This window comes from Oryza brachyantha, chromosome 6 (assembly GCF_000231095.2).
Source record: "Oryza brachyantha chromosome 6, ObraRS2, whole genome shotgun sequence".
Classification (NCBI taxonomy): Eukaryota; Viridiplantae; Streptophyta; class Magnoliopsida; order Poales; family Poaceae; genus Oryza; species Oryza brachyantha.
In genome coordinates, this window is record NC_023168.2 from 1,982,786 (window position 1) to 1,994,484 (window position 11,699).

Genomic DNA, 11,699 nt, shown 5'->3' on the forward strand with positions numbered 1-11,699 from the left:
TCATGATACCCCAAATCGTTTCTGATTATCGGATGGTTTAGTATTGTGAGATACTGATATCTCAATATACTTTCTGTGAGACCTCGATCGACAGAGTACAGGTAGCTAGAGACGACCATGGTATCAGTTTATCTTGCCCGGACAAATCGAGCTAAGCAAGGAACATTAATTAGCATATATAAGCATGCATCCGATTAAGACAGCAATGCATAACTGCAGACAGAATGCATGGAGGCAGCTGGGCCTGCCTGCCTGCCTGTTGCATTGGTTCCCTCCACGGTTCAATCAATCACCGGCGCCTAATTGGCAGACATTCAAACACAACGCATACAACACCGTATAGTCCCTACTTTTAGTGGTCATGCATTGAGATACGACTTTGATCGTTGTTTTCCTTAATTAACTTTATATTTGAAAAACAAATAACAAAATATATTTGTTAACGAGGATCACTGGAATCCTACGTCCTTAGAACACTTATCACGGACAATCATCTCCGATCTAATACAATCTTAGTGTATTAGGGTATCCACGATCATCGACTTGCTAGCTAGGCCAACGGACGCGCGGTCGTCCCTCTCCTATGCTACGATCAGGGGTGGAGCTAGAAAATTAGTTCATCGGGATCACCAGGTCAGAATATACTAATCTTAGTTAATTTTTAGTATCATCTTAGATGCCTAAACAATATAACAATAGATTTCGTCAGAGATCATCGGGGTCGGCTAACCCCGACTAATGTATTGTAGCTCCGCCCCTGGCTACAATGCTTATAGCTTTACAATATGGACATCTCTTCATATGAGAGAATACATGACAAATTAAGTTCAAGTCTATATTAATTCTATACATATTACAACTCTAAATAATGTGTACATATATTTAACATAAGTTAAAATAAAAGATTTAATATTATAATTGAAAACAAAAGTTTCTAACAATAAATTCTAATTAACTTTTTCATAAAATAAATCTAGATACATGCATTATACGTATTCCCTCCCTTCAGGAAAATTTATATTTGACCTTAGGAGAGCTGAGGTTAGTTCTCCAAACATCAAATATGGAACTACAACGGTGTCGGCTCTCCCCTTTGTAACCCTAGATTCTCTTTTTTTTCCGCGCGTATGTTTTTTCCGGACTGTTAAACGGTATATTTTTTAAAAAAATGTTATAGAAAAGTTGCTTTAAAAATCATATTAATCTATTTTATATTTTTTTAATAATTAATTAATCATTTCGTACCGAATAACTAACCATCTTATCATTCATGCCGAACACGGCGGTAGCTCCATATATATCAGGTCAAACTTTAGAAAAATGACACCAAATTAGTACGGCCAGATTGGAGGCAGTAGCTACTAGCTACTGGCCAGAGGGTCTGTCTGCTGGGTGCTCCCATCCTCGTCACCAGACCTAACATGAACAGGTACGTACAGGGAGAAATTTTTTTATTAAAGAAACTTTTTAGCAAATAATTTTATTATTAAACCATCGGATAATTTTTTTTTTCTAAAATTGAACCTTTTGGCCACGCCAACGTTAGTGGCGTGGCAAGACAACGCTGCCACGTAGTCTGGTCGGCGTGGCAGCGTGACAGTCTTGCCACGCTAGATGTTTCGCCACAATAATGTTGTGGCGTAGCCAAAAGGTTCATACGGTAGAAATATTTTCTCTGTAGGTTTAATAATAAAATTATTTATTAAAAATGTTTAAAAAATAAAAAAATTCGTACAGGGACTAGCTGCAAGATTAATACTCTCTCCAATTTTTTTGACGTACTTAGATTTGTGCCTACGTTAACCATTTGTCTTATTTAAAAAATATATATAATTATTAATTATTTTCTTATAATTTGATTTATTGATAAAAGAAAACTTTAAGAATGACTTACATTTTATATATTTATGCAAAAGAATTGAATAAAATGAATAGTCAAATATAAATCTAAATGTCAACGTCGTCGAAAAAAAAATCAGATGGAGTATCCAGCCTGAAAACGTGCACTATTCTATCTTTGAATTTTAGTGTACTATATTGTTATTTTGATTTGTTTGATACTCCCTTCACGTCAAAATGAACTTATTTCTATCCACCATCATTTGTCCTAAAATAAAAATATCTCTACCCTACACCGTCTTTTCAACCAATCACATTTATTCTCCATATAACTTTCTCACCTAAATTCTCTTCTCACCAATCATGACATGTTTTCAATCATTACCACTTATTTTCTTAATCATATATATATATATATATATATATATCCCTTCTCCAATTCTCTAACCGACAAAATCAACCAACACCAAGTAGCAACTAACCACTCCTAGATTACTGCTGCGTGATCTATCTGTAAATTCAGACTAGGACGTCGACTACGTACTCCAAGTGGCCGGTTAGCTAGCTAGCTCAAAAGAGAAAGCTTGCTGCGCCATCGATGAGCTAGTGACCACTGAGCTCGTCTCGTCCACAGGAAAAGATGATTCAAAAAAGAGGTATGCGGTAGCGACCACGAGAGAGATGATATATTATTCTAGCACAAAGTGATCCCAGCAGCATAGCAGCAGCAGCAGCAGCTGAGTGAACATGGACATGTTTTTGCATGGCCGTCAGCCTGACCTCCTATATAAAGAGACCACCATAGCTACCACCAGCAGCAGCAGCGATTAACCTGCAACTCACAATTGACCTAGAGCTAGCTTAGCTAGCTGCGTCTGAATCACGGTAGCATATTGCTGTTAATAGCTACGACTTGCAGATCGATCGACCGATCGACAGCAGGCGAGATCTGCTTGCTGCTGCTGCTGCTAGCAACATCTTGCTGCCGTACTGTCTCTGCAGTACAAGTAGCTAGCTAGCTAGTCTGTTCTCATGGCCGGCAGTGGCAGTGGCAGGGACCCTCTGGTGGTTGGTAGGGTTGTGGGCGATGTGCTGGACCAGTTCACCCGGACCACCAACCTCAGGGTCAGCTATGGCGCCAGGACGGTGTCCAACGGCTGCGAGCTCAAGCCATCCATGGTGACGCAGCAGCCTAGGGTCGAGGTCGGCGGCAATGACATGAGGACATTCTACACCCTTGTATGCACTAGAAGTGCCCTAGCTTAATTAACTTGATCAAACTGACTCAATACATACAAAATGTATTTGATTTCGACCATGGTTTAATTTTAATTTGCTATACACATGTACTGGCCTTCAGGTGATGGTAGACCCAGATGCTCCAAGTCCAAGTGACCCCAATCTTACGGAGTATCTGCACTGGTGAGCATATATACATGTTAGCGCTATCACTAGTAGTCCTTGTGTTTTCATATCAGATCAATTACTGTGTTCTTGACATGATGGTTGATCCTGTCTGTCTGCAGGCTGGTAACTGATATTCCTGGGACTACTGGAGCAGCATTTGGTCAGTCTATATCACTACTAACAATCAAATTAATTATTAGCTGTAGATGCTGCCTGCATATCATGCACATATTAATTAATCGATCTGAACGAATCTCCATTATATATATTCGTGGATATATGCAGGGCAAGAGGTGATGTGCTACGAGAGCCCTAGACCGATCATGGGGATCCATCGGCTGGTGTTCGTGCTGTTCCAGCAGCTGCGCCGTCAGACAGTGTTCGCCCCCGGATGGCGTCAAAACTTCAACACCAGGGACTTCGCCGAGCTCTACAACCTTGGCTCGCCCATCGCCGCCGTCTACTTCAACTGCCAGCGCGAGGCCGGCTCCGGCGGCCGAAGGATTTACAACTAGCCAGCTTGCTATAGCTAGCTAAGCTATATACCTACCTGCTAATTATCATGCATGCGTCCAGCAGTTGAATCAATCAATCCTAGCTAGCTAGCTATATATATTATATGTAGTTAATAAGTGCAATAAACTGCAAGCTAGTGTGTGTATATATAGAACTGGAAATAAATTAGGAGCTAAACCATGCATCATATGCATGAGATGTTTGCGGTTGTGCTCTGTGTCATCCAGGAATATATATATATGCAGCATGCATATATGTGATATCATATACACATACAGCAGAATGTAGTAGAAGACATCTGCACATCGACCGACCAGCACATTCATGTATTGGATGTAGCAAGACATTACCATGAAATAAATATATATAAGCATCAAATTTGTGTATCTGATATGAATCTATCTGGGGCCATGTGTCTTTCAGTTCACTATCAAATTAGTATATATATATATATATTTCGACAGCTCTCGTGTTCCGATTCGTGGAGATCTCTAGCTAGCTAGCTAGACATGCTGAACGACAGGTACGGTTGTCGTGAAGCTGAATGAGATACGACAGTGACAAAGAGCCTGGTCTTCGAAAGCTGGGATATGGATTGGTGTACAGATCGAGAATTTATCGTCAGAAACAGTGTGTACTATGAGCATCCGTTAGTGAGTAGGTGTCTGTTTGGATAAGGATTTTTTTATTGTCACATCAGATATTCGGACGTTAATTAGAAATAAATATAGATGGATAATAAAACTAATTACATAAATAAAGACTATTTCATTAGATAAATTTTTTAAGTCTAATTATCCATGATTACCTAATGTTTAATGTAGCATCACATGTACTAATTATGGACTAATTAGTCTCGATAGATTCGTCTCGCGAAATAGTCCAGAGTATGGGGTGAGTTTTATTAATAGTCTATATTTAATATTTATACTTAGTGCTAAACGTTCGATGTGACAGTAACCGAAAAAAGTTAAAAGGGAAACAAAGGGGTCTACTGTTCAAAAAGCATCGATCCACTGGTGAGATCGCGTGATTTGTAGTAGTGGGCGCCGCAGCCCCTCTCTCTCCCAATCGAAGATTCGATCAGCCAATGTCGTTGCAGCGCATGTACAGTAACAGTTTTGTTTTTCAGACTACAGTGTACTGCACTGCTAGCTGTACCTCAGTTTATGTTTTACTTGATGTTTTAGGCCCTGTTTAAAGTCATTTGGAATGATAAATGACAAATAATAAAAGTTTCGGTGGCAAAAGTTTTGGTATTATATTTTTGCAAGTTGGTGTTTAGAGGCATGTAAAAGTTATCATTTTTTGTTCCCTATGCACTTTTTGGTGAAATTTGCTACTCTAGACTACCAAATACCAAGTGGAAAGTTGTCATTTTCTTACCCTATTGTTTAGATCTATTTTACCAAAAAGTACTTTAAAATGGCAAAACTTTTACTATTTTAAAGGATCTAAACAGGGGCTTAGGCCCTCTTTAGAGACATTTGAAATAGCAAATGACAAATGGCAAAAGTTTTGGTGGCAAAAGTTTTGGCATTGTATTTTTGTAAGTTGGTGTTTAGAGACATGCAAAAGTTGTCATTTTTTTGGAAAGTGAGAGGTGGTCCGCGTCCCTATGCACTTTTGGATAAATTTGCTACTCTAGACTGCCAAATACCAAATACAAAGTTGTTATTTTTTTACCCTAGTGTTTAGATCCATTTTGCCAAAAATATTTTAAAATAGCAAAACTTTTGTTATTTTGAAGGATCTAAACATAGCCTTAATTTCGAAATCGGTATCCATGCTGCTTTAAAAGATGGTGGTAATGAGCGATGAATCAGTCACCAGCTCTTCGAAATTTTGGGTGGCAATTGTTTAGCTTTTTCAGGGAAAATGATACGGTATATTTATAAAAAAAATAATTTATAAATATTTTTTATATACGTGTTTTTAATGATCTAATAGTAAAGAATGAAAGATAAACTATGATAAAAAAAACTTTAAATTTAAAATTAAAAATCAAATTTTGGCTAAACATAACCCAGAACCGAAAAAATAAGCTCGTTGACGTGCGGAACCATTGTCTATTTCCTCTCTAAACCAAATGTACGTTAGAACAGTAGAAGTCACATATAAACCCCTTGCATCTCTCAACCGGAACTTTTTGGTGCGGAAGTGTAAACCTGGTAAGCAAAAACCCTAATTAATTCTAAAATTAAGCTCAAAAATTAAATAGATCTTCTGTTTGCAATATGCATGTAACAATGTACTGGCATTTTGCTAGTAGTCTCTAATATAATGTAGTAATGCACGTTTAATTTTTACAAAACTATATTTTTTAAGAGCTATTAAAATTATAACTATATGAAATAGTTTTTCATAAACAAATCGTCTTGTATACTAATATATTAATTCACATTTTAAATTTTATGTCTTTCGTTACTAATGCATTATCTCTACTACTTAAAAAAGGAGTCATTAGTCCTCTCTCTCCAGCCCCACGTCACATAAAAATCATCGATGTCATAAAAAATCAGATTAAAAATCATGTGGTTTCTTTAAAAACAGATTATTTCCTCTATGTGCCGGTGTAATTCATCGTCATTTATATGAGCATGTTGCAATACATGAATATATTATTAGTAAATTTGATTTGACTGCATGTATTTTTGGCATTATATTTTTTTAGAACGGAGGTGGTGCTGGTTACTTAGCATCTTCAACTAACTACTAATTGGAGCCGATCAAGTGATCATCAATGGCAGTGCAGTGATCAGTTGTAGTAGTGCTAAATACCTCTGCAACTAAGGGGTTGTTTAGATGGGGCTAAACTTTTTAGCCCTATGTCACATCAGATGTTTGAACACTAATTTGAAGTATTAAATATAGACTAATAAAAAACTAATTTCATAAATGAGAGCTAATACGCCTGATGAATTTTTTGAGCCTAATTAATTCATAATTAGTAAATGTTTACTGTGGCATCACATAGGCTAATAATTAACGGTCAATCTATCATATACTACTATGGCCGCGTTCGCCGCCCCCGCTTAGTTAACTTATCCTCCCTCGTTTTGCACGCACACGTTTCCTAAAATACTAAACGGTGTATTTTTTGCAAAACTTTTCTATAGAAAAGTTGTTTTAAAAAATCATATTAATCTATTTTATATTTTTTTTAATAATTAATTAATCATGTACTAATCTATTACTATATTTTTCGTGTCAGTGATAAGTTAACTTATGTTCTCCACGTGGAACGTGGCCTATGAAGGGTAAGTACATAATCATCACTTTAGTAGCTAGATAGGCAGGGGCATAAGAATTAGATATTAGCTTTTTTACCGTCCTTTATGATGAGAGGTACCTAATCCTATCCGTTTATTGAGCCACATCCAAGGGTTAAGAAGGTTCGGTACCGGCAGGTCCAGGTTTCCCATGCGCACGGTACCTCGTCTCCGTCCGCGTGCGGTACTTGAGTATAAGGGCAAAAATGTATTTTCGCATTCACTTCCTTTTTCCAGTGGATAGCATCGTCTGACCTCCAGCATTCAGATTCCATTTGATCGCAGGCAGCCTTGTGAATCTTGACGTCGTCGGCAGCGGCGGGCGGCGCCTCGTCGGCGGTGGCGGGCGGTGGCTCGTCCTGTGCGACGGCTGCGCCTCAACCTTGTGAATCCCGACCTCGTCGGCACGGCGAGCGGCGCCTCATCAGCAGCGGCGGGCAGCGCCTCGTCGGCCTCCTTCCTATGCGACGGCTGCTCCTCAACCTTGTGAATCCCGACCTCGTCGGCAGCGGCGGGCGGCGCCTCGTCGGCCTCCTTCCTGTGCGACGGTTGCGCCTCTATCCTGCAGGCGCATCGACGCAAGGGCCGACGGAATACGGATCCAACCCAAGGAGTTTCCCTACCCACACTCAAGGAGTTGTTGCAGCAGGTATCGTCATGCATGGTGGCTATCGTTTGCTGGAAAAACACCGGCTCGGCATTCTGCACGGCGCCCAGATCCGAGGAGGAAGATTGAGCAGCTTTGCTGCAGGTCGAGCGCAGATCAGAAGATTGGTGTTGGTGCCGATTCATGCTAGGGAGGTAGTTGTTTTGTTCTGCTAGCTTATATTTCTTGAATTTGTGGCAAAATAGATTGATGTGTATCTGAATATATGCTCAGTGTGCATTACATTAGTCATCCCCAAAATAAAAGTTTTACAGCAACAATAACTAGATACATTTGTACATAGACATGAAACGAGGTCTCAGTGCTTCTTCGTTGGGTCAGAAATTGCATCTTTTGCTGCTTCGGTGTGTAGATGAGCTATATCTTCTTGCACTTCGATGATAATATTCAGAGAACTATTGATAAGGTCAGAAGCCACCTTTTGTCGGTATAGAGTGGTTGTGTCCTGCAGTGGATTGTGAATCAATTGCAGTCAGTATATATATAGGACTTATGTACGTAGCTGAATGCGATTGAATAATACCATTGTGTAGAACTCGCTGGACAAGTCTTTTCCATTCCAATTCTCCATGAATCTCAAAGCATGCAACCCACACGACCAACTGTGGTTTAGAAATATTTATTAACTGCATAGTCAGAGAAGGAATGAAAGGGTTCAAGTAATATTTGTAATTATTACCCGTCATCTTGTTGGGGGACTTGCATAGGGCACAATGGCCATGTGGTCACTCTCTTGTTGCTCCATTGTGTTTGTAAACCCTTTTCTTGTTTTGCATACTGAATGTACTTGTCAATTCCTTTGATCCGGAACATAGTAAAACAAATATGTTAAGTTGAAGTAAAATAGTGTGCACTAAAATTAGAAGAGCTGAAACTTACTATATTTGTGAGGTCTTTGTCTGCAGCATAGCTATCTCTGAACATAACTATTGAGTCTAGTATCTGAATGTTTTCATTCTTAGCGATGACAACAACAAACCAATGGTTTTTGTTTCTACATATTGGGATGAAAACCTGCAGTAGATATTGTTAGTTAGATTCTTTGCAAATACCGGGAGAAAACCTGCAGTAGAGAAGATGTCAAAGTGAACAATTGTTAATTTACCATATCGTGCTTTAAGTATTTTTCGGCAACAGCGGCTCTTGAATCACGATACCTCTTGCCACTTGTTCCTTTAGATTGACCATCCATGTTCCATATCTGTCCTTGTGTTGAACTTTCAAGGTAGGCTGTACCGTGTTGTCTTGGTTTGTCCCGATGAATGTCTTTTATCACCTCTATATATGCATCTATTACCTGTGATGCAGTCAATGTGAAAATCAAGTACTATTAAATCTTAGATTTTTTACTGAATAGGTAAGATATTCTTCAGTCATTGAGCATCTGAATAGAACTTCATTCCCAACGCTACGCAACTTGCGATAGCGTTCCATTTGATCAGACCAATGATATGTCTCACCATACCTATCTGAATAAAAAGCATTTTTTGCCTTCATTGTCCACCTACGCATTATACAACACAAAGGAATTGCATCAGCCTTCAAAAAAATGCAAAACAGCAAATATATGATCACAAGGTATGCATTCACACTCCAATTTTTGACAAGGACAAGTTATGCTTTGCAGGGATGAATCTACATACGTACAACTCAATATTTTCATCTTCTCACTATTTTCCTTCCTTGAAATTACATACCTCACAAGACTGTCCTCTTCTATACTATCTATTACCTCCCAATCCATGGATTTGCAAATTTCCAACTTCACCTTCTTAAAAGCTGCGGGGGTAAACACATGCGAGGCATCCTTCTCAAATTCGCTAGCATCGCTAGCTGTGAACGAAACTGATTGAGAAGATTTTGCATCTAACTTAGCCTCTCTATGTCTCATACGTGACAAGCAGTGCTCATAGTGCTCAACCAAAAGAACTAAAGTCAGCTTTCGATCTAGATACCTATGAAGTTTTGAGTTTAGGCTCTCGCTTCGCTGATTGCTTTTCATACCAAGGAAAAACCTAACTTTGTATATGTAGCAGCACATTTCTTTCTTAGGTTGTACATCCTCATAAGCCACTTGTTATCTTCAGAAACTTTATGGTTAAACTTGAATTCATCCCACTTTCTCCTCCACTCATATGGATCAATGGGTGCATGAACAAGAACTCTGAAATCTGCTATCATATCTTGATGTAGATGTCGTCCCATATTCTGCTCAATATGCCAAGTACATAACCGGTGGTCTGAATTGGGCATCACAGATGTGATTGCTCTACGCATTGCATTGTCCCCATCTGTTATCAAGGATTTTGGATGTTTCTGACCCATGCAATTCAAAAATTGCCTAAGAATCCATTCATATGTTGATGTCTTCCCGTCTGCAACTATGGCACATGCAAAAATCACAGTGGAACCATGATGGTTGACACCAACAAAGGGGATGAAAGGTAGGTTATATTTGTTCACACGGTATGTGCTATCGAAAACAACAACATCACCAAAAGCCTCATAATCAATGCGAGATTGTGGGTCTGACCAAAATAACCTTGTCAAAGAACTAACATCATTCATCTCGTACTCAAAAAAAACTCCATATCATCCTTTTGTTGTGCCTACATGTACTTGATAACATGGTTGGCGTCACCCCCAAAGTATTTGTTTCTTCCTTAGTTTGACAAAGTGGTTATATAGATCCCTAGAAACAAACCCAGCCGCTTCATAACCACCATGGCGTTTTTCCATAACATCCATCACTTGATGCTGACGCAAACCAGCCTCTTTCAATTCCGTTACCTGAGCTTTCTGTTCATCAGACAGTCCACGATGTGACCTTAAGAAAGCAGTTTCATCAGGTTTACACAATGGATGGCTATGCTTATGAACAAATTTCAGAACATACCAGTCACCCCTAACCTTGTCAAGTTTTATCACAAATTGAGCTTCACAACCACATCGAGTAAGTGCCCGGGGTTGTCTAGTTCTATTTTTCATACCCATATACATATCTTTCCTACATCCTTCTCTAGAGCATGTGTACTGTCTATGGAATATCCCATTTGTAATTGGATCACGTCTCACGTAATCCTTCCTTATGCTGAATCCTTTCTCTCTAGCATAATTATTGTAAAATACATAACCTTCCTCCTCACTCTTAAATCTCATACTAATCATCTTTTCATACTCCTTTTGTTCCTCCAAGTTGGTACTGTTACTACCCATTTTACAAGCCATGAGAAAAGTCTGTACAAACCAACGTATGCATCAGGAAAATATGGACATTACCATCCTTCTAGGGAGCAGTTCAAAAAATGTCAAAAAAATTTTAAATGGTACTCTCCTAACTAATCTGCAACTACCAATGTACCATCCCACGCTATAATGTATAATTAAAAGCAACAAAATAAATTACTGCTATTTTGTTCAGTCCATAAAAAAACTGAAGGAGTTAGAAAGTTTCTACTGGATTTACCTGGCCACTTCTTCTAAGCAACTAAGCCCTTCCTTGATTCAACTTCAACTTGATGTGCTCAACAGAAAACCATGCAAGCTGTCTTGCCTTGCAGTGGAATAAACCATTTCTCTGGGATTCAATATATCTCCATCGATTAGCCAGATCGATTACTACGGCGCACCTGCCACGGCATCCAACAGAAGAAGAGTGGCAAGGAACGACGCACCTGCCGCCGCGTCCAACAGAAGAAGGGCGGCAAGGAACAGCGCGGCACGGCGTCGAATGGGAGGAAGCATGCACACCGTAGCAGACTAGAGCAAGAAAGGGGAGAGGCAGCTATGGCACAGGCAGATCTGAGCTGCTTTCTTGGTGGCAAGATGAGGAGAGAGGAAGAGACACCGATTTGCTTTGCTGCGCTGGTCGTTTCACTGTTATCTTTTCGTTTGGTCCATTCTGACCCTGCTAAATGAACGGCTAGATTTGATCTGGTACCTCCCAGTACTAGTACTGGCAGGTACTATTTCAAGAACCATAAAAAAGCTCATTAGAT

General features: G+C 39.3%; 1 protein-coding gene and 1 long non-coding RNA gene across 2 annotated transcripts; one reads left to right on the forward strand and one right to left on the reverse strand.

The window, feature by feature from the left end:
• Positions 1-2,672: 2,672 nt before the first annotated feature.
• On the forward strand, positions 2,673-4,132 carry LOC102709849 (protein HEADING DATE 3A). The gene is made up of 4 exons (XM_006655748.2): positions 2,673-3,078; positions 3,200-3,261; positions 3,366-3,406; positions 3,532-4,132. The coding sequence occupies exons 1-4, from the start codon at positions 2,872-2,874 to the stop codon at positions 3,759-3,761; spliced, it is 540 nt and encodes a 179-aa protein (XP_006655811.1). The 5' UTR covers positions 2,673-2,871; the 3' UTR covers positions 3,762-4,132.
• A 3,628-nt stretch (positions 4,133-7,760) lies between these two features.
• LOC121054784 lies at positions 7,761-8,488 on the reverse strand. Its single transcript, XR_005812077.1, has 3 exons — positions 8,381-8,488; positions 8,225-8,303; positions 7,761-8,146 (listed from the first exon to the last, which is right to left on the reverse strand). It is a non-coding gene; the product is annotated as an uncharacterized LOC121054784 (long non-coding RNA).
• Between the last annotated feature and the right edge of the window lie 3,211 nt (positions 8,489-11,699).